Raw genomic sequence first — 27,376 nt, forward strand, 5'->3', positions numbered from 1 at the left:
GGGGGGTGCTGGGGGTGAGGAGGGACCAATGAGAGGCAGATCCGCTCCGAGGGTGCGGGGAGAGAGCGGGCTGGGGCTACACCCCTGCTCCCCCCTTCCCCCGCCAGAACTTGGGCTTGTCCTCTTTGACGTGCCCGCTGAAGGGGGCGGGAGGGGTACTGACCCGAGGATCGGTCCGAGACTCTGTACTCCTTGCTGCCCAGGCCCTGCGGGTCGCTGCTGGGCTCAGCGGAGTCGCCCCAGGAGACCAGGATGGAGGTAGGAGCGGTTTAGGGCTCCAGAGAGGCCGAGTATCTAAAAGGACACTTGGGGTGGGAATCCCATGCTAGGGATCTGGAGATGGGACCGCGGTCCCTGGAGAGAGAGAGAGAGAGAGAGAGAGAGAGAGAGAGAGAGAGAGAGAGAGAGATTCGTCTTGGGCTTGGTAGGGGTCTGGCTCAGAGCTTCGGCCCCTCTGCTCCGGCCAGGGCAGCGCCTCCTGCTGGCAGGGCCCGACCTCTGCCGGCCGACAGACGGGACCCCGGGGCGGGCACCGCCACCTGGAGGGCGTGCGGCCGCCGGGCGAGTGAGTCCAGGGGGCGCTGCAGCCGGTCAGGGAGGGCCGCCTCGCCTCTGCCTTTCGCCTTCGCGGGCTGAGTCCCGACACGCCGGCCCGGAGAGAGCAGGGACCGAGACTCCCCGGGCGCCGGGCAGATCCCAGCGAGGCCGTCTCCAGTCGGATCCCGCAGAAGCCACAGGGTCTGGACCTGGGACAGGGAGGTGGACGGGCTTCCCCGGAACCCAGAGGGAGAGCCTGGGCGCAGGGGCAGCGAGCAGCACACGAGCGTTCTCCTCTGGTCCACCCGGTCCTCTGCTGAGGGCGGTCGGAGCCGCGCGGGGACCGCGGCGCTCTCCTCCCCGGACGCCGGGCGCGGGCGCACGGAGCTGGGGCCGCGGAGAGCAGAACCTTCCACTCGAAACTCCGGAGTCCGGCGGCCCTTGAGCTACTCCGGCCCTTCTGCCTGTGGCGGCGGGAGCTCCAGTCCCTCTTCTGGGGAGGGGACAGGAAGAGATGGGGGTAGGGGGGGCGGAGGAGGGACGATGTGGATGGAAGGACAGTGGGAGGCACCCTGATAAACAGGGACCGTAAAGAGAAGGAAGAGACTGAAATGGAGAGAACAGGACTGAAAGGCGACGGGAGAGGGCGAGAGTGACTAGAGAAGGCAAGGCGAGAACGGGAGAAGGAAGGAGGGAGGGAGGGAGGAGAAAAGGGGGAGGGAACCCGGAGAGAGGGAAGGGAGCCGGCGGCGGAGCCAGGCGGGCGTAGGGCGTAGGGCGAGGCCAGGCGTGCAGGCGGGGAGCCCGCGTGCAGAGCCGCAGCCGGGTCCAGCTCCCGCCTCGGAGCCCCTGGCCCGGGGGAGGGGGAGAGGCCGCTGGCCCGGTCTATGTCTTTTTCTGACTCCAGTGCAACCTTCCTGCTGAATGAGGTAAACGCGGGGCCCCTCCCCAGTGGGTGGGAGGGAAGCCCCACTCCGAGCCAAGAAGTGGGCTCCAATTAGGGGGAAATTGCAGTGATGGGGAGGGAGATCAGAGACGAGGCTTAGAGTGGAAGAGGCAGTAAGAAAGAAGGGAGTGGCCGGAGCTGGCCGCTTCCAAGCACATGAACAGGAATGAGAAGGGATGGCTGCCTGGGGAGGCAGGAAAGGGGCTAGAAAATGGGGGGAAAGGAGGGCTTCGTGCCCCTCCCTGGGTCCCCTGGGGACAGCTAGAATGCTGGGGGCTTTGGCTGGGTCCGGCTCTTAAAGACTGCTGAGGAGGATTTCCCCAGGTCCTGGTGCCTGCCTCAGTTTCCCCATTCAATGCTCAGGGGTTGGGATCTGCCCAGCTTCCTGGTGTACTTACAGGAGAAGCTAGGTATCCTGGAGGCTCCCCGAGAACTCCAACTCCCAAACCTGGTTATTTGGATTTCGCCCCCTATGTCTTGCTTCTATGCCTTGGGTGCCTGCCAGCTGCCAGTCTAGCAGCTCTTTCCTTAGAAAGAGGAGGGCAGGAAGAAGCCTCTCCAGAAATCCTTTTTTTTTTTTCCCCTCAACTCTCTCCCCTTACATGCAATCATGGAAAAGAAAGGGCTTGGGGTGACATGGACAATGACAGGCACATGTCTTATCACAGGACAGGCATCAGAACTGGAATAAGCAGATGTGGCTGAGGTGAGAAATGGGGGGAGGGCGACCTTGAGTAGCAACTAAAAGATAAGGGAGAGAGAGGGGGGCTCTGAATCTCCTCCTACAAGACCCAGGGGAGTGGCCCAGGTAAGGGGAAGTTGAATCTATCTCCTGGGGGTGGTTGGCATGGCAACTTACGCTTCAGACGCAGCCTTAGACACCATCGTCCCAGAAGGGGATGAAGACCGCAAGGTGTATGGGGAAGGAATGAGGTTGATGGCAGAACAACTGTTATCAGGACCCCCTGGTGGTAGGGAGAATCCCAAAAAGGGAGGTCTGGGGAAGAGACTGGGGGTTGGGAGAGAAGCAGATGCCTCAGCAGCTGTCTTCTTTATTAGAGTTATCTCCCAGGAGCACCTTGAGGGTCATATTTTTTCACACTTCATGCCTCCTTTCTGCCCTCTGGAAGAACAGAAAGGATTGAAAGGCAGAGAATGAAAGAGGAGGATATAGGAATACTGAAGAACTAGGAGAAGGCACAAAAGCGAGAAGACAGAGTGTCTGGGAACGTCCAATACAGAAGAATTCACTATATTAACCTCCAAATTGTACTGGATGAAGAGGGAACTGTGAAAGTGTACTGCCCCCCACCACCCCAGTAGTGATGGATCCCCTCAGCCATAGGGGATCCGACAACATTGTTTGCCAAATCCAGCAGGAGGAAGAGGCTGGGCAGGGCTGGACTGCACCACTCAGGGCTAGACAGGCTACAGGCAGAGTAAAGATGATCTTAAGATAAGGCCCCTTCTCAGAAAGAGTCACATAAGTGGGAAGCCCGTTGGTTTGGGTGGTCTTTCTCTTCCATGCACAGTGCTTTCTCCCATAGATCCCATCAAACCCTTTCAGATTTTGGTTTTCTAATTTCCCTGTAGCCCTGGAAGGTAAAGGGACCAGCAGATTCTTGAGTCACCCTCCTGGGGTGAGAAACTGGGAATGGAGAAAGGCTGAGCTCGGGCCCTCCAGGTGTAAGCCTCTGTCCACCTCACCCAGTGCTTTGGGTGAGTGGGGGTGGAGGGAAGGTAGGCAATCAAAATTCAAAGGAATACTTTTGCTCAGGAGATGGAGGAAATCAAATGGGTGGATCTCTGGGGAAGTGCTCAAAATAAAGGCTGCTGTTCGGTTTCTAACCTCCAATCTCAGTGCTCCTTTGAAGGAGACAGTCTGGTGCAGAGTGGTCCATGTGGCTCCAACCAGGATACCAGCCACCCCACCCGCATAATCTTGCTAAGGAGGGAATCTGGCCTTAAGCTAGTAATTCTGGGGAGACTTGCCCTTCCCCCCACACACCCCAGCGTGGCCAGGATCCCACCTTCTATCCCAGCCACAATTCCCATCTCCACCCTCGGGTTTCTTTCTCATCGATGTAGGCTCACCTAAAACAGCCCCTGCCTGCCCCAGTTCCCACGGATACTTTGGCAATGCCTGGCACAGTCCTTGGCAAGGAAGTGAGGAAGGGATCCCCCATCTTGGCCAGACTAGGATGAAATCTGCCTGCGCAACAGGTGTGGGGCTGCCAGACCCAAAACCTCCCCTAAGCGCGGGATGGGCGACACGGCCCTTTGTTGCCGGGTCCCAGAGGTGAGGGGTTCGAGCCCCTGGGGGGGGGGGGGTACTTTCATGGCATTGACCTGGAGCCGCCAAACCCATTCCTCCTCACTACCATTGCGGGGTTCGCTCTCGGCGTCTCTGGAACCGCCTGGGCACCTAAGCGCAGCCCGCTCACCTGGGGCCCCTCCCCCTCCGCCGCCCGCTCCCGCCCCGCCTCTTCTGTCTCCCCATTTTCCCGTCTCCCCCTTCTCCCCTCTGTCTCTAATCCTTCCTTTCTCTCTCTCTCTCTCTCTCTCTCTCTCTCTCTCTCTCTCTCTATTTCCCGCCTCCCCGTAACCAGCTCTCGCCTTCTCGTCTCAGGTCTGGCCTCCCCCCGCCCCGCGCCCTCCCCTCCCCCGCCCCAGCCCTTTGTTTCCCGGCGGAGTATTTCCTGGGTTGCCGAGCGTCTCTGTCTCCGCATCTCTCCTCGCTCCGCCTCCTCCCAGCCTGGATCCGCCCGCCCGCAGTCTCTCCACCCCTTCCTCCCCGGTTGCCCCTCGGGCCCATAAGGTGCCGGGGGGACCCACCTCCCTCCCGGGTCCCGGCTCCGGGCGCTCCCTCTCCCGGCCGGGTTTCGGGCTCCCGGGAGGCGGCGCCCCCGCCGCCACCCCCGCCAGGTCCCGGGGAGGGGGGTCAGGTGGGCGGGCGCTATTGTTTTAGGAGCCGGCGCCCGATTCCACGGCGGCGCTTGGGGTGGCACCGGCAGGGTTTGGGGGGTGGGGTGGGGGGAGCGGTGATCTGAGCTCCGAGCAGCTGGGCTTCGCGGCGCGCTCCCTCCTTCGCGCTCCCTCGCTCGGCGCTGCCGTCCGCAGGGCTGCGGGGCTCAGAGGCATCTCTCGGGCGCGGCCCGCGGTCCTCGCCCCTGCCTCGGGGCTGCCTCCGCCCCCGGCGCCGCTCGCTCCCCCACCCGGACTCCCCCATGTATGACGACTCCTACGTGCCCGGGTTTGAGGACTCGGAGGCGGTGAGTGCCCACGGCGAGGGTGGGGGCGGGGAAGTTGGGTGACGCCTCCTCTGCCTTGGACCCTTCTCCCGGTTCAGTACTTCGAACAGACGTCCCAGGAGCGGGGCAGGGCATGTCGGGGGCGCTCCAGAAAAGTGGGAAGATGGATTTTCATGTCAGGGGCTCCCCAGTCCCAGGCCGAGCAGCGTTGTGTGCAGGGAGCGGGTAGTGTGGGGGAAAGACTCGAGCAGGTGTTTCCAAAGCTCAGGAAGAAAGGTAGAGGGGAAAGGGGCTTTAGACATGGCACACACAGTGTCTGGAGCTCCCGAAGGAGGATGTGTGGGGTCTGAACACAACCGCTACAGGAGAAGCGGGGTCTCTCGGTTCCCAGGGGGACAGTCCAGACCGGTGCCTCCTGTAAAGGACAAATTCAGGGAGCCTGGGAGAACAGCAGAGGATCAGGTACCAGCCTCTTCGGACAGGAAGATCACAAAACTTGAAGATCTCCATGACCCCTTCTCCTGGGCAGCCTGAGCTTGCCTCACCTCCTCACCCTCCCTCCAGCCCAGCTTCTCTTCTAGGCTGGAAACTGGGCCCCCAGCACATGGGTGGGCCGGCTGACTGACCCCCTCCCGCCCATGCCTCCTGCCGGGGTGTCCTCAGAGCTGCGGGCATCCTGAACTCCTGCTCAGCATGGAGGTTGGAGGTGAAGCCAGAGGAGCTGAGGGCCTGGGGATGGAGAGGAAGCTCTTTGCTCAGAGAATCAGGCAACCGATAAATATTTAATTCTCCTCTTTGCTTTTATCTCCTGACCCACTGAGACAAATCAGCTCATTAGGCAGTGATTCCCGGAGCTCAGAGAGAAGGAAGAGTGCCTGGAAAGAGGGGGCAAGGACGGGGAGCAGTTAGCTTCGCAGTCCCTTCTCTCAAACATCACGCAAGGAGAGGACCGCTAAATGGTGGGAAGGGGTCCCATAGGTGTGAAAGGTAGAGCACTCCAGGGTTGAAAGTGGAGTGTGGAGTGCTGGAGTCTTCTTTCATCACTTGCTGCCAAACCCAGGATAGATGAGTGTTAGGGCTCACAGTGGGCAGCTATCAGTCCTTTTCTGGGGCTGGGCTCCTGCTGGGCCAAATTCCCCGCTGGGCCTCTAGGGCTAATTACATGGCAGCAGGAACAGATGATTTTCAAGGCTCTGGTGGACACCTATTTACGATGGTTGAAGAGACAGTTGGCATGGCCCAGGGGGCCAAGGTGAGCTTAAGAAGAAACCTCCCTGTAGGGCTGGAAGGCCCTAGAACAGCGGTTCTCAACCTGTGGGTCACGACCCCTTTGGCGGTCAAATGACCCTTTCACAGGGGTCGCCTAAGACCATCCTGCATATCAGATATTTACATTACGATTCATAACAGTAGCAACATTACAGTTACGAAGTAGCAACGAAAATAATTTTATGGTTGGGTCACAACATGAGGAACTGTATTTAAAGGGCCAGAAGGTTGAGAACCGCTACCCTAGAAGGTTCTTCCCATCCCTAGTGAGAAGGCAAGAGCTGCTGTAAGGTAAAGACTGACATGTGGATGGTGTTGGGAGCAGTCTGCTAACCCATCACTTGCCCCACCCCTCTCTGGTCCCTGGATCACCCTCCTCCACTTTCCTTTCTCTTGCCTGGCTCCTTGCTCTCTCTCGGGCCCCCTCTGAAGCAGTAGGAGGGAGATCAGGCTCTAAATAAATCCACCGGCTCATCTCCCTCCTCTCCTTCCCCCGTGCCAGGCAAGAGTGGAGCTGCAGCCTGCCCACACACTCACCAGGCAAGGGGGGCACCACTAGGGCACTGTGCCAACTCCTGGCAGCTCCGAAGTACTGGGCCTCTGGCTGTTATGGCATAATGGGGTAAGGGAGGCAAGACCCCAGATAAGGCTTTGGCAAAGGCATCCTGGCTTCCCTAAGTGAGACCAGAGCATGAGAGGTAGGTGAGTTCTGAGGACTTGGGAATAAGGAGAGGGGGTTTCATTCTGAGCCCAATTCATTAAACATTTAGGGAGAGATCCTGTCATTCCCATCCTAGGGCAAGAGGTCAGGTCATCCAGATGCTCCAGGCAGGGATATTCTGATGATTAAATTGGGCTGAGAAACTGGAGAGCGGAGGCTAAAGGTTAGACTCCTCTCAGCACAGGTCTGGGCATCTAGGAGGCATCTGAAAGGTGCTTATCAAAGTGAGTGGTCATCCTGCCTTGCCTCCTGCCTCCCAGCCCGCTGGGCCCTATTCCCTGCACGCAACCGTCTCCCACTGAGGTACATTCTGTATCTAAGACCCCTGGAAGGAGGTCCCCCTCTCTACTGACCATGTAAAGGTTCTTCCTGGGGCTCAGCCCCTCTTTATCCAACTGCCACGCCAGCCTCATTTTGTTCTCAAGAGAGATGGGAAACAGCAGGCAGACTCTACTCCTCTGTAAAATGAGAGACTTTCCCCCACTGTGCTATCTGCATGTTGTCTGCCACAACATTGACTTAGCTTAGGCCCTAGGGCCTGGGCTGACATCAAGCTGACCGGCCCTCTTGCCCATGGAGGGGCTGGAGCAGAGGGCATGGCGGACAGCAGTTTGTCTTCCCCACTGAGAGTCTGGCCTCTGCTGCCTTCTGTAGGGAGTCATGCACTGCGGGCTTGAAGGAATGTTCCTCAGTCCGAGAATATCCTAAACTCCCTTCCGTACTCACACACACATTCCCACATGGACTCCTTATCTAGGCTCCTACCTTATCTCTGCCACCTGCACCTCAGAATTGATGGAAGTACCGCTGCAGGTCTCTGATCATAAAGAGGGGAAACTGGGGCAGAAAACGAAAGATTCCCTTTACCCTAAACTGGGGGTAAACCCAGACATCCTGACCTCTGTCCTCCTGTCCTAAGGCCCAGTTTCTCTTGTTCATTTGTGCATCTTCCTCACGGCCTTGAAGGTGAGCTCTGCAACCCTCCAAACGCATCCTCATTGCACAAAGACTCTTACTGTGGATAAGACTCAGACACTCCCCTGGCTCAGGTTACCAATGACCCCCTCCCTACATCCCCAGGGTCCTGCTCCTCCACTGGGTTGGCTGGCACCAACATGGCCTTCCTCCTGGCTGATATCCCCTTGGGGGTGAGCTGGGAGCTATCAGCCAGGTTGTGGGCGTGGCTCAGCCTCACAGGCTCATGAGATAGCTTTGTGTTGCCTTTAGTCTGTGTCCTTTTTTTTTTAAACATTTTTTATTGATTTCAGAGAGGAAGGAAGAGAGAGAAACATCGATGAAAGAGAATCATTGATCAGCTGCCTCCTGCATGCCCCACACTGGGGATTGAGCCCACAACCCAGCATGTGCCCAGACCGTGACCTCCTAGTTCATAGTTCGATGCTAAACCACTGAGACACACCGGCCGGGCCAGTCTGTGTCTTGTTTGCTGCCCACACCTGGCCAGTTGCCCCAGCATGTGTGAGAGGAAAGTGGGGATAGGGAGAGTAGAGAGGAAGAAACTCCCAGGAGTTGGCAGCTCTGTGTCCTCTTCACCCTGGAAGGATAGGGACTCGGGGAGATGAGATCTAAGGGGTGGACGGCTGTATCCTGACTCTCAGGAACAGTGTCGTACCAACCAGCAGCTCCTGACTGTTCCCAACTGGCTGTTCATCTGCCAGTCATTTTAAAGCGGTAACGTCTAGGTGGCTTTGCAGGCTGATGTGAACAAGAGGGCTGGGTCGCCTGGATTCAGAATTATCTTCAATATATCATCTTCAAGACATCTTCCTTCCCTCTGCCTTGGAGGAGGACGTGGTGGAGGGGAGGAAAGGGAGGAAGGAGGGAAGTGAAGGCTCTATTCAAAGCTGCAGTATTAATAGGCTTCGGGGGAGGGGGCAGATCTTAGCACATATGGATTGGGTGGCACTCCTGCAGCCCCAGATATACTGGGGCCCTTTTCAGGGAAATTGGAGGGACTGTTGGAGCCCAGCCACCTCTGTGGACAGGGAGAGGCTGGGGTTTGTGGGGGCACTGCCATAGGGTTCCGAGGGTGCCCCTTGAGCCCAGGGATCACAGCCTCTCCCCCATGCCAGGGTTCAGCTGACTCCTATACCAGCCGCCCATCTCTGGACTCAGACGTCTCCCTGGAGGAGGACCGGGAGAGTGCCCGGCGGGAAGTGGAGAGCCAGGCCCAGCAGCAGCTGGAGAGAGCCAAGGTATCTGCTTGTGAGCTGGGGGCAGAACAGGCCAGGCTGGGTGGAAGCTTGTACTCGGTCCTACGTCCCTAGCGGTCAGTGGGCAGGATGTACGTGAGTGTGAAAGGTTGTGTGTATGTGATGGGTAGAATGGGGCCCCCACCCTCTGTTGATGGGGCAGTGGGACTGGAAGGGTGCTCTGAGGCTCCCCTCATTGGCACTGATGGCCAAATTCTCTAGCACAAACCTGTGGCATTTGCTGTGAGGACCAATGTCAGCTACTGTGGTGTACTGGACGAGGAGTGCCCAGTCCAGGGCTCTGGAGTCAACTTTGAGGCCAAAGATTTTCTGCACATTAAAGAGGTGACCACCCACACCCCCAAATAGAAGCCATTTAATTTCCCTCCTCTTGCCCCAGTTCCTATCCTCTTAGTTTAATCCTCAGTCTATAAACAAGTCCCCGAACTCCTCAGCTTTATCCTTAACACACACCTATGCACCCCTTATATCCAAAAACCCAACAATCCTCAGGGTCTCCATACTTCTGAGATCTGGCTTGGGCCTCAGTCTTCACATGTGTAGTCAGCAGTTAGATTAGCTGCCTCTTAGGTCCCCTGCAGGTGACAGCTATGATGCATCACACTAAAATCTTGGGTGGCTCAAACCTGGCTGCCCTTCCCTCTGGCACCTTCTCCTCATCCCCCCCTCCCCCCCCCCCCGCCCCAACCCTTCACCCCTTATGCTGCCTTGGTCAGACCAGCTCTGTGAATACCTCCCTGGCCCCTCAAGCTGGAGAGCCAGAACTGAGGCCTGTGCCTCCTCCCTCACCTCCCCTTTCCGCTCCATCCCACGCCCAGAAGTACAGCAATGATTGGTGGATCGGCCGGCTAGTGAAAGAGGGCGGGGACATCGCCTTCATCCCCAGCCCGCAGCGCCTGGAGAGCATCCGGCTCAAGCAGGAGCAGAAGGCCAGGTGAGAGCAGGGCTGTGACTCAATAAACATTCCCTGCCCCTCTCAACATGGGCACTTTACCCGGAGTCCACTTTACTACACATGCATACATATCCCACCCCCCTAAAATACACACACTCATTCCCACCTATACACATTTACACTGCACAAATATGCACGCATGCACACACAAATGCACATGTCACGCCTCCCTCACTAGCTAAGATACAAGGAAATGTATACAACTGTTCAATAATGTGGAACATAGGCGCTTACTGACCTTCCTTTCTCCTTTCAGGAGATCCGGAAACCCTTCCAGCCTGAGTGACATTGGCAACCGACGCTCCCCTCCTCCATCTCTAGGTAGCCTCCCCACAGCCCACCTATCCTGGGTAGGTGGGTCACCAGGACACGGGGCAGGGAGATTTTTCCCCAGGTGAACTGTGTGGGCGGGGTTGGGGAGGGGTCAGAAGAGCTGGCAGAAGCCCAGTGTCTCCCCTGGGGAAGGGAATACATGCCCCCAGGGCCTTTTCCCCTTTCACCAACGTTAATCTTTTATTTCCTTTTCCAAAAAGCCAAGCAGAAGCAAAAACAGGTGAGTCAAGGAAGGGACCTGGGCTTGGGGGCTCATGGCTCATGGCTCATGGCTGTAGGAACAGGCTTCTGGGCAGTCATTGTGGAGGGGCAGCAGGACAGGGAGGGAGGGAGCCCAGAACTTCTGAACTGGTCCCACACCAGTCAGGCATAGGGCAGGCCAGCAGGCCTTGGCTTTGCTTGACCTCACGTCAATTCTGCAGGCAGAACATGTTCCCCCATATGATGTGGTGCCCTCCATGCGGCCTGTGGTGCTGGTGGGACCCTCTCTGAAAGGTTATGAGGTGAGAGGAAGTCCTTGACCCCAAAGATCACCTCTGCCAAGCCTGCCATGGGAAGGCCCCAGGGACAATGGGAGGGGCCCGTGTGTGGAGGGGATGGGCTCCAGGGCCATGCCTGCTGACGCTGCCCTTCTCCAAGAAGGCCCTCAGCCAGTTCCATTCCGTTCCCCTCATCTCTCCCACCAGGTCACAGACATGATGCAGAAGGCTCTCTTTGACTTCCTCAAACATAGGTTTGATGGCAGGTAAGCTGCTCTGGCCTGAGAACCAGAGAAATCATTGCCTCCTAACGTATGTCTATAGCAAGGTCTTTTCTAAAGGGAAAGTTAGGAATTGGGAGGTCCTGTGTAAGGAGGGGCCTAGAGCTTGAAATTTAGAAGTGAGCTGTGATTCTCCACTGCCACCCCAGGATCTCCATCACCCGAGTCACAGCGGACCTCTCGCTGGCAAAGCGCTCTGTGCTCAACAATCCTGGCAAGAGGACCATCATTGAGCGTTCCTCCGCCCGCTCCAGCATTGGTGAGAAGTCCCCAGCTCCTGCTTCTCTGCTCATGCAGGCCTTCCTGAGAACTTTCCTCCTACCTTTTTCTTTCCCAACTCTTCCTCTGCCTGCCCCAAGATTGGCAAGAACACACCCCAGTCTCCTCAGTCCCCTATTCTTCTGCCTGCCCAGGCCTTGATGAACGCCCTCTCCCTCCATCATTGGGGAGGCCCCCTAGCCCCACTGGAGGAAGTGGGGGGAGCCGCCGGTGAACACTGTGGCTCACTTGCTCCCTCTATAGCTGAAGTACAGAGTGAGATTGAGCGCATTTTTGAGCTGGCCAAATCCCTGCAGCTGGTAGTGTTGGATGCTGACACCATCAACCACCCAGCACAGCTGGCCAAGACCTCACTGGCCCCCATCATCGTGTTTGTCAAAGTATCCTCACCGAAGGTAAGTCAGCAGCAGAGGTGGGGGAGGCCCCCAGGGCTGCCCTCCTAGAATGCATCACAGCTTAGCTCGGCCCCTGCCCCAGGGCTCCTGAGTTCCATTTTCCTGTTGCCAAATCACAAGTGGGGGACATGCCCAGTTCCTTCTAGGCCCAGCTCTGCCCAGGGCTCCCCGAGACTCCAGGCCTCACTCTGCCCTTTCCCCTCAGGTACTCCAGCGTCTCATCCGCTCCCGAGGGAAGTCACAGATGAAGCACCTGACTGTGCAGATGATGGCATATGATAAGCTGGTTCAGTGCCCACCAGTGAGTGCCTGGGGCAGCTGCTCCTGTGCCCACTCTTGCTTTTCTAGGGCTGGGGCAGTGATGGAGATGGGGCGGGGACTGCTGCTTAGAGGAAGCCAACATTCCCCCTTTCCCCAGGAGTCATTTGATGTGATTTTGGATGAGAACCAGCTGGAGGATGCCTGTGAGCACCTGGCTGAGTACCTGGAGGTTTACTGGCGTGCCACCCACCACCCAGCCCCCAGCCCTGGACTTCTGGGTCCTCCCGGTGCCATCCCTGGACTTCAGGTAATCATTTCCAGTTGGCACTGATGTTTAGGCTAAGCCAGCCAAAGCAATGCCCCCTCCCTGCCCAGAGGCTTGTCCTTGGCCTCCAGTTTGAGCTAGGGCAGATGGACAAAGGAACTCCCTGATGAGAGAGGGAATACATCAATACGATGGGTAATCAGAGGTTACTTTTCTAAGGCTCAAAAGAAACATACTCTCAAACTTTGCTATTTTTTTTAATCCTCACTGGAGGATATTTTTCCATTGATTTTTAGAGAGAGTGTAAGGGAGGGGGAGAGGGAGAGACAGAGAAACATCGATGTGAGAGAGACACATCGATTGGTTGCCTCCCGCACCAGGGCCAGCATGCAACCAAGCTACATGCCCTTGACTGGAATCGAACCTGGGACCCTTCAGTCCATGGGCCGGCGCCCTATCCACTGAGCCAAACTGGTGAGGGCTCTCTGGTCTGTCTTGAAGGCAGAGTCTGAATTTTGCTGGAGTCAAAAGCTCCAGTTTTCCATATCTGAAGAGGAAGAATAAGCCAGTATGCTTCCCTCCCTTGCACTAGTTCCTCTACCCAGGAATGGAGGGTTGAGGGGGGCGAGGTCTGTACTGCCTCACTTAGAGCTGGTGTGTTGCCCCCAGAACCAGCAGCTGCTGGCGGAGCGTGGCGAAGAACACTCACCCCTTGAGCGGGACAGCTTGATGCCCTCAGATGAGGCCAGCGAGAGCTCCCGCCAAGCCTGGACAGGATCCTCGCAGCGTAGCTCCCGCCACCTGGAGGACTATGCAGACGCCTACCAGGACCTGTACCAGCCTCACCGCCAACACACCTCTGGGCTGCCTAGTGCTAATGGGCATGACCCCCAAGACCGACTCCTCGTCCAGGACTCGGAGAACAATCACAATGAGCGGAACTGGCAACGCAACCGGCCCTGGCCCAAGGATAGCTACTGACCGCCTCCTGCTGTCCTACCCTGGCAGGCACAGGCACAGCTGGCTGGGGCACCCACTCCAGGCAGGTTGGCATTAGACTGGCACTAGGCTCAGCCCCTCACAACCCCCTGCCCAGCTCCAGGGCTGCCTGTGATCCTAAGGTTCTGGGAAAAGCAGGGTCCCCCTTACCTCCTGGGCAGTGACCCCCCTAGGCTCCCATTCCAGGTACTAGCTGTGTGTGCTGCAACCCTGGCACCTTCCTCTCCTCCTGCACAAGAAGCTGCCCCACTGGGCAGTGCCCTCAGGCCAGGATCCCCTTAGCAGGGACCTTCCCACCAGACTCAGGGAAGGGACGCCCCCTCAAAGTGACAAGAGGCTGGGGTGTGGGCAACATGACATGAGGAACAAACAAGGCTCCTGAGCAGACACAAGTCCCAACAGTCAGAGGATTCAGGCTTTGTGCTTTGGGGTCTGAGGACCTCCACTCACCTCACTGCCACTCGAGAAAAGAGACAATCAAAGCCCAACAGGGTGGCACTCCCATCCATCAGCTGGGGAGGCATCTACCTACAAGGCTGGAGTAGCAGGCTGGCTGGGCTGGGGCCAGAGGCCTTCCTGGAATGGAAGGGCTCTCCTCACCCTGCCAGGAATCTTCCTAACATCTGACGGGACCAGGGACAGGAGCATAGTCAAGCCAAATGGTGGTCGGGAGCTGACCCGAGTTGAGGCTTTGGGAAGGGAGGGCATGTGTAGCAGAGACCGTATGGAACAGCTTTGGGGGCCTCCTTGCCCCCCTCATCCTTTCGCTCTTGCATCCTGTCATTTCTGTTCTTGGCCCTCGTGCCTCCCGGCGGACATGGGCCCCAAACTTTATTCCCTCATTCATAGCTGCCGCTTGTTATGTTCCGGTTAAGTGGGGAGAGACGGGACATAGTGGACAGCCCTCAGAGGCCCCGTCTACCCGGCTACCCTTGCCTTATGGCTCTAGTGTGTGACCTACAGAGCATGCTCCACAAGACCCTGACCCACCTCACTGTCATCACTAATAAACACCATGCACAGTCCTTTGGGCTCCTGTTCTGTCTGCCGGCTCAGGTGGCCGGTTCCTCATTGTGTGGCCCAAGTCGAGAGAAGGCAAAGAAATGTCCTGGCCTCCTTTCTCTCACAGAGGACCCACTGAGTGGGAAGGGGAAAAGGAGAGCTGGGAAGAAACTGTGTTCCCAGCCCTCCCCTCTCCCCCAACTATGCTCCCAGGCCCAGGTGCTGGAGGGAAACATTCAGCAGCACAGAAAGGACTTGTTTTGGGAGGTGGGGAAGAGGCCACTCAGCCTACACTGTCCCTGCCTCAGGCCCTATAGTTACAACCTAAACGCCATGTATTTGCCCAACAATTTTAGAGTAAGGAAGAACAGAGGAGTAAGATGGTACTGGGGGAGGACCCAGGCCCTGCAGCCCTCTTTTTACAACCTAACTCATCACTCCTTGAGGCTCCTGGTGCCCACCGCCACCCCCTCCCATGAGCAGTGAGCTCAGCAACTGGGGAGCCACAAGCAAAGAGACTGAAAGCTGGGTGTCAGGCACACAGCATCAGGGGACGAGAGTGGTCCCATTGTGCCTCACCTGCCAGTTTCACAACTGCTTTCCTTTCTCACCCTGTGGAAAGCTCCCTAGGGGCTATCCAGGCCAGAGCCACACATTTAGTGAGGCTAGAGAAGGGGAGGAAAGATGCATGAGGATACTGCCGTCATGGCTTTTCCAACCCCAACGTGCCTCCTGTAGACTTTGACTATCAGCTGAGATCCTAGGCCAGTGATGGCGAACCTATGACACGCGTGTCAGAGGCGACACGCGAACTCATTTTTTTGGTTGATTTTTCTTTGTTAAATGGCATTTAAATATATGAAATATCAAAAATATAAATATTTGTTTTACTATGGTTGCAAATATCCAAAAATTTCTATATATGACACGGCACCAGAGTTAAGTTAGGGTTTTTCAAAATGCTGACACGCCGAGCTCAAAAGGTTCGCCATCACTGTCCTAGGCTCTGCTACAGATGTGATTTTCTTTCATCTCCCAAGTCTGTCTTCTGTGGTACCAGGGAGCCCCTGGGAGAGGAAGTTAGCTAGAACTAGATACAGCCTTAATATTCATGTATTTATTCTCAGAACATACAAACTCACCTTTTCAGAGAATAGAAAACAGAAATTTTACTCAGTGACTTCAAGATGGACACAGCCGGCTCACCCTGACCCACATCTAAAAAACTTCCCTGGTTGAGGGATGCCTGGGGTGCACAGCACCCCTTGGCACAGGGGCCGTGCACAGCTCTAAACAAGGCTCTCACCTTGTTTTATAATCCAAAAGGGCAAATGCTATCAAAATGACAATAAGAGTCCAAGGTTCATAATCCTCACAGTGCGATCCCCTGGTTCTAGGGCAACAATGTTGCTGCAGCTTATGCTGTGCGAAGTGTCAAGTCTGTGCGAAGAAACCCTCCCAGCAGCCTGGGAGGCAAAGCCATTGGCTGCCCCTGACACTGGCAATCCCCAAGTCAGCCAGAGGGGCAGAGCTGGGCGCAAACCTGTGGTAATTTGTTCTCCCCATCTCCTGCAGCAGCTTCCCTCCTTTGCAGCCCACGCTCAGGCCTTCAAACCTGAGGGTCTAGCCAAGCAGTCTGAATTTTTCCTAAGCCCCCATAAGAGTGAGGACCTGGAAAGGGAGATGTGAGGGTCCTGAAGAACAGGCTTCAGAGCCTGCCTTGGAGCCGGTGGGAAGAGTGCTGTGTCAGGCAAAGATGGTCTCTTCCCGGCGCTTCTTGGTGAGGATGGTGCCTGGTTTGTGCTGGGCATCTGGGTGGTTGGCTAGCTCTGGGGGGCAGGAAGACACCGGGCTCTCCAGGATGGCTTGCTTCAGCTCATAGAACACAGCAGAGTCCTCTTTGGTGAGGAAGGTGATGGCCACACCACTCTTGCCTGCTCGTCCCGTGCGGCCAATGCGGTGGATATAATCTGGGGAAGGGGGAGAGGAACGTTACTCAGGGAACCAGGCCAGATGCCCTCGTGAGCAGTGTCTGAAGCCTCTACTTCTAAAGGCATGGTCCTCCCCACACCTCCACAGGCAGGAACAGAGCTCATACTACTTGAACCTGCAGTACCCACCGTGTTCTCCCCACAACTACTACTGATGGGGTCATCCTACCACACTAAGACTGAGGGGCCAAGTCCCATTATCTTCCACACCCCAAACACAGTGTGCTACCCCCAGGTACTGGGACAACACGCCCACATGAGATAGAGTAGGAGCTCGCCCTGACCAGTGTGGCTCAGTTGGTTGGGTGTCATTCCATTCACCAAAAGGTTGCTGGTTCCATTCCTGGTCAGGGCACATGCCCGGGTTGCAGGCTCAATCCCAGGTAGGGGGCATGCAGAAGGCAGCCAACTGATGTTTCATTCTCAATCAATGTTTCTCCGTACCCCCCTCCTCTCTAAAAATCAATTTAAAATCTTAAAATAAAAGAGTAGGAGCTCTTCTCACTGGGACACGCCATTTGAGAGACAGCTGTGAGAGACGGCAGCAGCACCCGACTAAAGGGGAATGAGACAAGGAGTCTCCCCTCCCCCAGACTGCAGCCACTTCCTCACTTACCTTCAATGTTTTTGGCCATATCATAGTTGACCACCATAGACACATCTTGGATGTCGATACCACGACCTGCCACATCTGTAGCCACCAAAATGTCCTTGGCCCCAGCCTTGAGGTTAGACAGTGCAAATTCTCGCTGCTCCTGGCCTTTTCCACCATGCAATGTACAAGCATTGTACTGTTGGGAGAATGGTGAGGTGAAGAAAGTGCAATGGAATCATGGAAAGATACAGAAGTTAAAAGGGAGTAGGGACAGAGAGAGAGGGTTTCAGAGAGCAGCAGGTAGAAGGAAAAGGGAAAGGAGGCAGGAGAAAGAATGAATGCAATTGAAAGAAGGAGAGTACAGGTGAGCTGAAGAATGGGTGGGAGAGAACAGGATGTGGCATGGCAGAGAGCACCAGGGCAAGGTCAAAGGTAAAATCAGGGGTGAGATATGAAGCCACACAGATTAGAAGTAGAGAGGATGAGGGTGAAAGATGAGGGTAGAAAGCAGAGACCAAGAAGTTTAAGGAAGTTTAAACACTGAGGATCAAGACATTGATCTACTGACCCTCCTGACCACACTATCCCCTCCCAAACATTCATAAACACAACCACCTCTGACCCATCCTATTCCACATCCTCAGACCCTGCCAGAATACGTGTCTCAAAACCTCTCCCTAGCTGGGCCAGTGTAGCTCAGTGATTGAGTGCCGACCTATAAACCAGGAGGTCACGGTTTGATTCCCGGTCAGAGTAAATGCCCAGGTTGTAGGCTCCATCCCCAGTAGGGGGTGGGCAGGAGGCAGCCAATCAATGATTATCTCGCATCATTGATGTTTCTCTCCTTCTCCCTTCCTCTCTGAAATCAATAAAAATATATTTGAAAAATAAATAACTCTCGCTGGCCCAAGCCCGCCTGGAGGAAGACCCAGGGAGCTCTGGCAGGCACTACTGGAATGGACAGTCTTAGTCCTCCTATCTCCATCACACCTCCCTTTTCCCTCTGGCCCGGACTTGTTCAATACTGGAGAAATTGAAAAATGGGTGGAAATTGAGAGCAGGAGCCTAGGAAGGGCCCTCTAATTTCAGAAAGTAACACCAAAGAGACGGGACTTTGCCCTCCCCCGCCAGACACACCCCCATCTTCTCCAGGGATTTGGCCAAAACATCACAGCCCTTCTTCTGGTTGACGAAAATGATGATGGGTGGGTCAAAGCCTTGCTCCAAGATTGCCAGCAGCTTTTTCCTGGGAGAAGAGGAGAAAAATGAGATGCACACTACCTCCTACTCAAGTGAAATGCCCAACCCTGATCTACAAACACCAATTCCAGGCTCTTCAATGCCCATGGCACTGAACAAGAAAACAAGGCAGAACAATCGCCCTTCAGCCACCACTCCCACTGAAAAGGCCCCTTCTCCACCCCGTTTCCCCTGGCTCAGCTGTCCCCATACCTCTTCTCTGACTCTGACATGAGGAAGACCTTCTGTTCCACACGTTCATGGGGCTTGCCTGCAGAGCCGATGTACACCACAGCAGGTCGCCGAAGATAGCTCCGGGCCAGACGCTCCACGGCTGGGGGCATGGTGGCCGTGAACATGACCGTCTAGGAAAACAGGACACTCAGCCTTGGGCCCAGGAAGATACAATCACATATCCTACCATCGCCACAGGCAGTACAGCCCAGGCTGAAGAATCTAAAATAAACCATGGTGTAAACTTTCATAGCCACCACCTTAGGAAATAGTGTCCTTTGCCTTCCCACTTCTTTCCTTAGTACCTGAACTTGGCATCTCATGATGATAAGAAGGGCTGAGGGCATTGGCTAGCATCTATAGTGGACAGTACCGTGACTGTTTGGAATCATTTTTCCAGGGTTAAGCTAAATGGCTACAACTGTCAGAGGACTGCATCTAGGCAGGCCTCACCATTTTGGAAACATGTACTCTGAGCCCATGTAAGGCAAGAAGGGCCCTAGAGCAGGTCTGCCAACTTGCCCAAATCTTCCCAACCCAGGGAAGCAGCCTTACTTGGCGGTACTTATGTTTTCCTGACTCAAAGTTGGCCAACATCTTCTCAGGGTCCTCAGCCTCATCCGTGTCTGGCTTCTGGTTGGTGACAGGCATGTGCTCCAGGATCTTCTGGACGTCTGGCTCAAAACCCATGTCAATCATCCTATCTGCCTCATCCAGAACCACGTAGGTACAGCGGCTCAGCACCAGATAGCGGTTTTCCAGCACATCAATCAGACGTCCTGGGGTAGCAATCACAATCTAGGGGGTACAGTGGAATCATATGTAGCCCCAGCAGATACACCCTTCTTCTCTCTTCTGTGAACTACCCACTCACTTGGACAACAGAACCCCAGTGCTAAGAAACTTAGACCCCCAACCTCTAATTATGTTCGGCAGTGAAGGTTCCTGAGAATTGGCACAAAATTGCTTGTTGCTATCTTGCATTTTTTCAGGAATGAATGGGGTCTCTGAATAAGATATAGGGGTTAGACAGAGGAGGCAAAATCAGAAGGAACTTTCTTAGATGGAAGAGAGACTAAGAGATATCATGAAGGGGGTTATATAAAATAATACACTAAGAAGTCTGCAGAAAACTCAATTCCTATATCAGACTTGTTATAAAAAGCTCTCCTTCCCTAGCCTGAAAAGGTAGCAACACACAAAGTCAATGACTTGGTCTGGCAGTGATTAAGGGCACAGGATTTGGGTATGAATCTCAGCTCTGCCCACTGCCAGCTGTGTGACTTTGGACAAGTTATTGACCAGAGCTTCAGCTGCATCTGTATAATGGACGTTCCCCTCTGTACTCTCATATGGTTGTGAGAATTACTGACATGCACAGTACAATCCCTGGTGCATAAGTTCTCAATAACAGTAGTACATCTATATAACCCAGCCCTCTTCTTCATTTGACTGAATGTCTGTGGCAGAAACTAGAAAAAGCCCCAAGACAGCACAGTCTAAATGGTGGGCTGGCTGCTGGCCAGGTGAACAAACCTCACAACCCATGCGCAGCCTGAAGCCCTGGTCTTCTCTGGAGATGCCGCCAATGACAGCCACAGTGCGGATGCCTAGTGGCTTCCCAAACTTGATGGTTTCTTCCTCAATCTGCTGAGCCAACTCACGGGTGGGGGCCAGGATGATAGCATAAGGGCCCTGGTCTGACTCTTCGATCCTGTGGTAAATGGGGCATCCCAGTTTCATGAGCTTTGGTTCCCATGCAGCCACAAACAGGAGCAAGACAAAGTCACACTTAAGAGCAGCTATGGAAATGGAGAGGATGGTGGGAAGAGGGTGCAATGATCTCCCTTAAAAATCAGAGATTCCAATATGCATAACCCATGGACACAGACAATAGGGTGGTGAAGGCCTGGGGCGGTGGTGAGCTATAAGGAGTCAATGGGAGAAAAAAAGGAGACATATGTAATACTTTCAACAATAAAGATTAAAAATAAAATTAAATGTTTGAAGATTAAAAAAAGAAAAATCAGAGACTCCAGCTCGGCTAGTGTTGCTTAGTGGTTGAACATCGACCCATGAACCAGGAGATCATGTTTCGATTCCAAGTCAGGGCACATGTCCGGAACTGCGGGCTTGATCCCCAGTAGGGAGCATGCAGGAGGCAGCCAATCAATGAGTCTCTCTCATCACTGATGTTTCTATCTCTCCCTCTCCTTTCCTCCCTAAAATCAATAAAAAAGAAAGGAAACCATGGGGGCGGACTAGAGGGGATTAATGGGGGGCAAAAGGGGACATATGGAATACTTTCAACAATAAAGATTTAAAAAAGAAAACCAAACACTCATTTGCCACTTTCACCATCCCTACCCAGTTAAACCACTCCAACTGGTAACAGATGACCCTACCTGTCAATTTTGGGAAGAGTAGTGATCCAGACCAGCAACGGAATAAGGAAGGCTGCTGTCTTGCCGCTGCCAGTCTCAGCCACACCAATGATGTCACGATTCTGTAGCCCAATGGGAATTGCCTGACGCTGGATAGGTGTTGGTTCCTGCAGTGACCCAGAGAGAGTAATGGGTACAGGCAGAATTATACTACCTGGGCTACTGCCGATAGAGTGGGCACATATGCTAGCACAATGGGAGGACACCAAGCCTAGTTCACAGGAATGGGGACCTGAGAAGAAACACAATCACCGAAGGCCAATACTTCCACCAGGAAGTAATAGACAATATCACCTTGGTGCCCTCTGGCAGAGAAGGCACCCAACAGTCAAGGCACAAAGTTTGTATCCCCTACAACATAGGAACATGCCAGGTCTTCTGACCAATCTGCCCCTCCTCACCTTGTAGCCACACTTATCAATGACCTCCAAGATGTGTGGGGGCAGAGAAGAGTCTTTCCATGATCGGATGGGATTAGGGATCTTGCCACCTTTGGTGGTAATGCTGTAGTCCTCACGGAAGATCCGCCAGTCCCTGTCCGTCATCTCATCTAACTTCTTCTGGGACCAATGACGATCATCCCAGCGCTGCTTGGCTTCCTTCTTACGAAGTTTGCGGAGTCTTGCCCTGGAGCAGGAGCATGAGGAATAAGTGGGATCAGTTTCCCCAACTCCTTTCTGTACACTCTGGGCTGTGCCCAACCACCCCAGCCCTGACCACTCACTCCTCCTGCTCCTTTTCTTCCAGTGTCCTCCTCTTCTCCATTAGGTCTCCATAGAAACGTGACTGTTCTCGTTTCTGCTGCTTTAGGTCGATGCCTGCAATGAAGCCTCGCCCCAACAACTGCACCTGGTGCCGTTCTTTGTACCTGGGATTGGGACAGAGGAAGAAAAAAAGGAGCTGTTACAGCAGCAGGAGGGAAGGGCAGACTACCAATATGTACATTCCCCTTCCTCACGCAGAGGGTTGGGTTAATACTAGTTTATCAATTTCCCCATCCCAGCTTATCTTAATCCTATCTCTATAGTCATTGTTTCTCTCTACAACTGACAGACAACCTACGGAATGGGAGAAGTTATTCATTAATAATACATCTAATAAGGGGTAATATCTAAAATATATAAAGAACTCAGGCTCTCTGCCATGTGAAGATACAGTAAGAAGATGGCCATGTACAAATCAAGAATACTGTTCTCACTAAACACTAGATACCCTGAATCCTTGATGTTAGATTTCTCAGCTTTCAGAATTGCAAGAAATGTTTGTTGTTGAAAAATAAATAAATATATAAAGAACTCATACAACTTAACACCAAAAAGACAAACAATCTGAGTAAAAATATGGGCTGAGGACCTGAATAGACACTTCTTCAAAGAGAATATACAGATGGCCATTAGACACATGAAAAGATGCTCAACATCACTAATCATCAGGATGCAAATCAAAACCACAATATCATCTCACATTTGTCAGAATGCCTATTATCAAAAAGTAACAAGTATTGGGGAGAATGTAGACAAAAGGGAACTCTTGTACACTGTTGGTGGGATTACAAAATTGGTCTAGCCACTATGGAAAACAGTATGGCAGTTCCTCAAATAATTAAAAATAAAACTAACATATGACTCAGCAATCCTACTTCTGAGTATTTATCCAAAGACATCCAAAACACTTAACTGGAAAAGATACATGCACCTCTATATTCACTGCAGCATTATTTACAACAGCCAATATATGGAAGCAACCTAAGTGTCCATCAATAGACAATTGAACAAAGAAAATGTGGTACACATATACAATGGAATATTACTCAGCCATAAAAAAGAATAAAGTCTTACCATTTGCAACCCATGGATGGACCTAGAGGGTACTGTGTTAAGTGAAATAAGTCAGACAGAGAAAGACAACTACCATATGATTTCACTTATATGTGGAATCTAAAAAAACAAAATAAATACACCAACAAAACAGAAATAGACTCATAGATACAGAGAACTGATGGGACAGATGGAAGGGGGTTGGGGAACATGAGTGAAAAAGGTGAAAGAATTAAGAAGTACAAATAGGCAGTTACAGAATAGTCATGGGATGTAAAGTAGCACATAGAAAATATAGTCAATACTATTGTAATAACTATGTATGGTCTCAGGTGGGTACTAGACTTATGGGGGGATCACTCTGAAAGTTACATAAATGTCCAACCACTATGCCATATACCTGAAACTAACAGAATATTGAATGTCAACTGTAATTTAAAAACAAGATCTAGTTTAGGCCTGAAGCCACTCACAGTGGGTTATAGTCGATAGATGTGTCCTCAGATGCATCCCACTCAAAGACAAACTTGCGGTCATTGAGATGCCTCGTTCGGCGCCGCTTCTTAATGCCACCCAGGTAACGCTCCTGCCCACAGACAGAACACAGAGCCCATCAAGCTTGAGGCCCAAAGCTCGCATGCAGAGATCAGAATGGCTAAATAATTAAAGCTCATTTGTGTGTGGGGAGGGGGGAGTGAAAACAGAACCAAGGCCTGCACCTTAATGGCATGCAGTTCCTTGCTCTTATCCTTCTCCTCCCGGATCTTCTGCCGCCCTTCCTCATCCTCATTTCCATTGGTCTCCCGTTCCATCCTCTCCCTGCGTTCCCGTCGTTCTCGCTCCTGAGGGTCTTCTGCAGACCAAACAAAGCAAAGCTACAGAAGAGCTCAGTGGAAATAAAAAAGAGCATGCAGGACCCAGACAATGGACACCAAATGAGAAAAAGGGAGATTTATGAGACAAGGGAAATGGGGGATATAACAGAAAGATACTTTTCTTATAAACTTCCCCCATCCTTTCCTCTTCCAAACTATAGAACAAGTTTCTAGCTCTTCCTACCCCATCCCACCCATTTCTTTCCATCCGGGGGCCACAGGGGGTAGGAAAACGAACCCAACATTTTCCTGCCCAAGTCTTGAAACTGTTTCCTTTTCTTCCTCTCTTCTTCAAGCATCTTCTGCCGCTCTTCCACCTCCTGCTGCCGTCGCTTCAGGGCTTCCGCCTCTCGTTCTGCTTTGGACAGGAACTTGGGCTACAAAATAGATGGGAACTGTAAACAAAGGAGCTAGAACACCACTGATGTTTGGGAGATGGCAGGGAGCTCAAAAATATTTGCTCAGGCATTAAACCTGTTAAGAAAAACACAAGCTTAGGATCCTGTTATGAGCTGAATTTTGTCCCCTCAAGATGCATATATGGAAGCCATAACCCCCAGTACCTCAAATTGTGACTGTATTTGGAGATAGGGCCTTTACAGAGGCACTGAAGGTAAAATGAGGCCCTTAGGGTAAGTCCTAATTCAATCTGACTGGTGTCCTTAAAAGAAAAAGAAAAAATTGCCCCAGCTGGTATGACTCAGTTGGTTGAGCATCGTTCCATGCACCAGGAGGTCACTGGTTTGATTCCCAGTCAGGGCACATGCCCAGGCTGTGGGCTCGATCCCCAGCAGGGTGTGTGCAGGAGGCAGCTGATTGATGTTTCTCTCTGATCGATGTTTCTGTCTCTCTCTCCCTCTCCCCTCCTCTCTGAAATCAATAAAAATCTATTTTAAAAATATATTTTTAAAAATATAAATTTTTTAAAAATTTGGACACATATACACCAGGAATACGCATGCCCAGAGGTAAGACCGTGTGAAGACAAAGACATTTATCCACAAACCAAGGAGAAAGGCTTCAGAAGGAACAGCCCTGCTGCCTCTTTGATTTCAGACAACTGGCCTCCAGAATGGGGAGCAAATAAATTGCTGTTGTTTGAGTGACCCAGCCTGTCGTGTTTTCTATGGCAGCCCGAGCCAACTAATACAGACCCTCAAGTTCTTACCTTAGCCTCAGCTTCTTCCTCAGCCTTTTTCTTGGCCAGAAGTTCCTCTAGGGATAATGGCTGGGCCTGAAGATAAAACACAGAACTTCAGTCCATAAAGGCTCTATCCCTTTGAAGATCACAAAATTGGGCTTGAATTCAAGAGGAAAATGAGAAACCCTTCCTCTTGCTTGCCTTAGGCTTCTTATCACCATGTTCATCCTCGTCATCCTTCTTAGAGTCTCTGTCTTTCCGAGATTTAAAATCTTTTCCTCGTCCAGGAGATAAACTTTAAGAAAAAAGAACAGAAAAGGTCTATTGCTGTCTTACCCCAGCCCCTGAATAGGTCACCCAAAAAGAGGATGGAAGTTTTCCCATGACTCAGCAAGACTGACCCAGGGTCACCCACAGGACTGGATGCTTCCTTTGCAGGCATGGTCACTCTGCCTGCTCTGAAACACAATGATGGCCCTGTCTTGGTCCCAATCTACCTGAATCTCCTTTTCTGAAACTAAGTTCTTCTGGCAAGTGGGTCTTCACTTCAAAATATTTCCAAATATTTTGATATCAAAATATTTCCTCCAAATAGCAGTTGCACATTGAAGGAAAAAAATCCTGCTTCATAATTCACAGTGAATTTAGTCTATACAGCCACCCATATACACCCTTCCAAGACACTGCTATATATGTCCCTTCCTCATTTTCCTTACTATCAGTCATAGCAATCCTTTCCCCACATCTGCTAAAAGTGTAATCTTCAAGAGATCTCAAACAACTTTGTTATAAGAATTCTGTCCTTTGCCCTGAATTCTAAGTACATATTGGGGCCAAATAAAAACTCTGCATAAAAAGTTTCCAGAATAAAGCTATCAAGACACTAGGGAAGCCCTAGCCAGTTTGGCTCAGTCGATAGAGTGTTGGCCTGTGGACTGAAGGGTCCCAGGTTCAATTCTGGTCAAGGGCACATGCCCAGGTTGTGGGCTCAATCCCCAGTAGGGGGCGTGCAGGAGGCAGCCAGTCGATGGTTCTCTCTCATCATTGATGTTTCTTTCTCTCTTTCCCTCTCCCTTCCCCTCTGAAATCAATAAAAAATGTTTATTAAAAAAAAAAAAAAAAAGACACTAGGGCATTAAGCTATTCCCAAAAACACATGCTGTATAACCTGGGTAGAAAACTGAATGGTTCAGTGGAGCTAAAGGAATGCTTTGTAGGCTGGTAACCTTTTCAAACTCATTTCTAAATTCTAAGAACAAGCTGACCCTCAGGAGTTGTGACTTCACTAACTGTTATATGTTCTAAAGACACATGCCTTCTAAAAAGGACAGCTCTGTCCAACCAGCGTGTCTCAGTGGTTGAACATCGACCTATGAACTAGGAGGTCATGGTTCAATTCCCGGTCAGGACATATACCCAGGTTGTGGGCCTGATCCCCAGTGTGGGGCATGAAGGAGGCAGCCAATCAATGATTCTCTCTCATTATTGGTGTTTCTATCTCTCTCTCCCTCTTCCTTCTTCTCTGAAATCAATAAAAATGTATTTTCAAATAAAAATTAAAAAGGCAGCTCTTTAGTAACTGCCAACAGGATCCACTAAGGAAAATTTACCTTCTTACAAAGCTGACCAAACTCAGATGCAGAGAGAAGGAGATGGGAGCATTCCCCTCAAGCGCCCTCTCATTCCCTCAGGTACCTGGATCGTTTCCGGTCCTTGTCCCGTCTGTGCCCATCCTTATCCCGATCGCGGTCCTTCTTATTCCGATCCCGCTCCTTATCTCGCTCTCGGTGCCGTCGGTCTCTGAAGACAACAAATTTAAGAAATCACTGGATATTTCCAGAGTATCGGGCTTCACTGCAGCCTAAGAAGGTCCCATGATCTTTTCTCCCCAGTAAAATGTTACAAATTGAGAAATGTGTTTCTTGGGGAAGTTATGAGGGGTTCTAAGATCTTACAGCTCAGAGTTGCACTGCTAAGTATTAATGGCAATGATAGAACATGGACTATATGAACAGATGAACTAACTCTGGACCTTTTGAGCTAATGAGGCTCTAGGTACAGATCCCTCCTAATCTGGAGGTATCAGAGGAACCAGGAATGACAAAGTCTGAAATGTACTCTCCCTTTCCACATAGCAGACATACAAAGTTACTCTACCTTTCTGTAGACTTGGACCGGGAACGGGAGCGAGACCGGCTGCCCCCTCGACGCCTATCCCTTGACCGATGCCGCTTTCTATCTTTAGAAGGGGAAGATTTCCGGTCCCGGTCTCTATCCCGTTCTCTGTCAGGTGACCGAGATCGCTTCCTTTCCTCCTTGGAAGGTGACACATCACGGTCCTTCTTGTCAGCCAACTCTCCTGCCATCTGTCAAGGGTAAGAGGAGTACTTATTATGTACTGGGTACTACTCTAAACTGTTTATAGATAAGTACTTAATCTCAAAACAACCCTATGACGCAGATATAGTGCGGGAAACGAGTTAAGTCGGCTCGCGTGAATTGCGTGTACTCCGCGGGAGCCGTCTTTAACTCAGGTGGTAAATGGCAGAGTTCCAGGCAGTGGACTCCAGAGGCCCACTTTCACTCATTGTACTATACTAGTGGCCCAGTGCATGAAACCCTTTTGGTGGATGGAACAAAACCAAAAGACAGAGCCATCTTATATTTTGGCGGGAAATTCACACGCACTCCAAGTGTTAATCCGGGACTGCTGGCACCTTACCGCTCACCTGCCTGCCAGCCTGCTTGCCCCCAACTGCCCCCCACCGCCGGCCTGCTCACCCCCAACTGCCTCCCCCGCTGGCCTGCTTGCCCCCCAATTGCCCCCCCCCCC

At 52.5% G+C, this 27,376-nt stretch overlaps 2 protein-coding genes across 4 annotated transcripts in view; one reads left to right on the plus strand and one right to left on the minus strand.

Moving 5' to 3' along the window:
• The first annotated feature begins 1,327 nt into the window (after positions 1-1,327).
• CACNB3 (calcium voltage-gated channel auxiliary subunit beta 3) lies at positions 1,328-14,230 on the plus strand. Of its 3 annotated transcripts, none has more exons than XM_006091501.3 (13): positions 1,328-1,466; positions 8,818-8,940; positions 9,160-9,282; positions 9,777-9,892; positions 10,170-10,234; positions 10,447-10,466; positions 10,669-10,749; positions 10,933-10,991; positions 11,156-11,265; positions 11,529-11,680; positions 11,886-11,981; positions 12,099-12,248; positions 12,876-14,230. In XM_006091501.3, the coding sequence occupies exons 1-13, from the start codon at positions 1,425-1,427 to the stop codon at positions 13,185-13,187; spliced, it is 1,449 nt and encodes a 482-aa protein (XP_006091563.1). In that variant the 5' UTR covers positions 1,328-1,424; the 3' UTR covers positions 13,188-14,230. The 3 variants fall into 3 exon arrangements, with proteins under 3 accessions (XP_006091563.1, XP_006091562.1, XP_023612089.1); XM_006091500.3 differs by lacking the exon at positions 1,328-1,466 and adding an exon at positions 4,505-4,755; XM_023756321.1 differs by lacking the exon at positions 1,328-1,466 and adding an exon at positions 5,024-5,196.
• Positions 14,231-15,302: 1,072 nt separating this feature from the next.
• The window catches only part of DDX23 (DEAD-box helicase 23), an 18,133-nt gene continuing 6,059 nt past the window's right edge, over positions 15,303-27,376 (minus strand). The window contains exons 2-17 of the mRNA XM_006091504.3: positions 26,701-26,909; positions 26,239-26,343; positions 24,745-24,838; positions 24,571-24,636; positions 23,641-23,779; positions 23,247-23,380; positions 23,001-23,113; positions 21,435-21,578; positions 21,112-21,337; positions 20,672-20,817; positions 19,803-19,980; positions 18,822-19,064; positions 18,246-18,397; positions 17,931-18,039; positions 16,815-16,989; positions 15,303-16,177 (exon numbers count right to left, since the gene is read on the minus strand). Of these exons, the coding sequence (XP_006091566.1) occupies positions 15,954-16,177; positions 16,815-16,989; positions 17,931-18,039; positions 18,246-18,397; positions 18,822-19,064; positions 19,803-19,980; positions 20,672-20,817; positions 21,112-21,337; positions 21,435-21,578; positions 23,001-23,113; positions 23,247-23,380; positions 23,641-23,779; positions 24,571-24,636; positions 24,745-24,838; positions 26,239-26,343; positions 26,701-26,909 (2,457 nt within the window). The 3' untranslated portion in view covers positions 15,303-15,953. The remainder of the gene's footprint in view (positions 16,178-16,814; positions 16,990-17,930; positions 18,040-18,245; positions 18,398-18,821; positions 19,065-19,802; positions 19,981-20,671; positions 20,818-21,111; positions 21,338-21,434; positions 21,579-23,000; positions 23,114-23,246; positions 23,381-23,640; positions 23,780-24,570; positions 24,637-24,744; positions 24,839-26,238; positions 26,344-26,700; positions 26,910-27,376) is intronic.

The sequence above is a fragment of the Myotis lucifugus genome, unplaced genomic scaffold, assembly GCF_000147115.1.
Source record: "Myotis lucifugus unplaced genomic scaffold, Myoluc2.0 scaffold_91, whole genome shotgun sequence".
NCBI classification, from domain to species: domain Eukaryota; kingdom Metazoa; phylum Chordata; class Mammalia; order Chiroptera; family Vespertilionidae; genus Myotis; species Myotis lucifugus.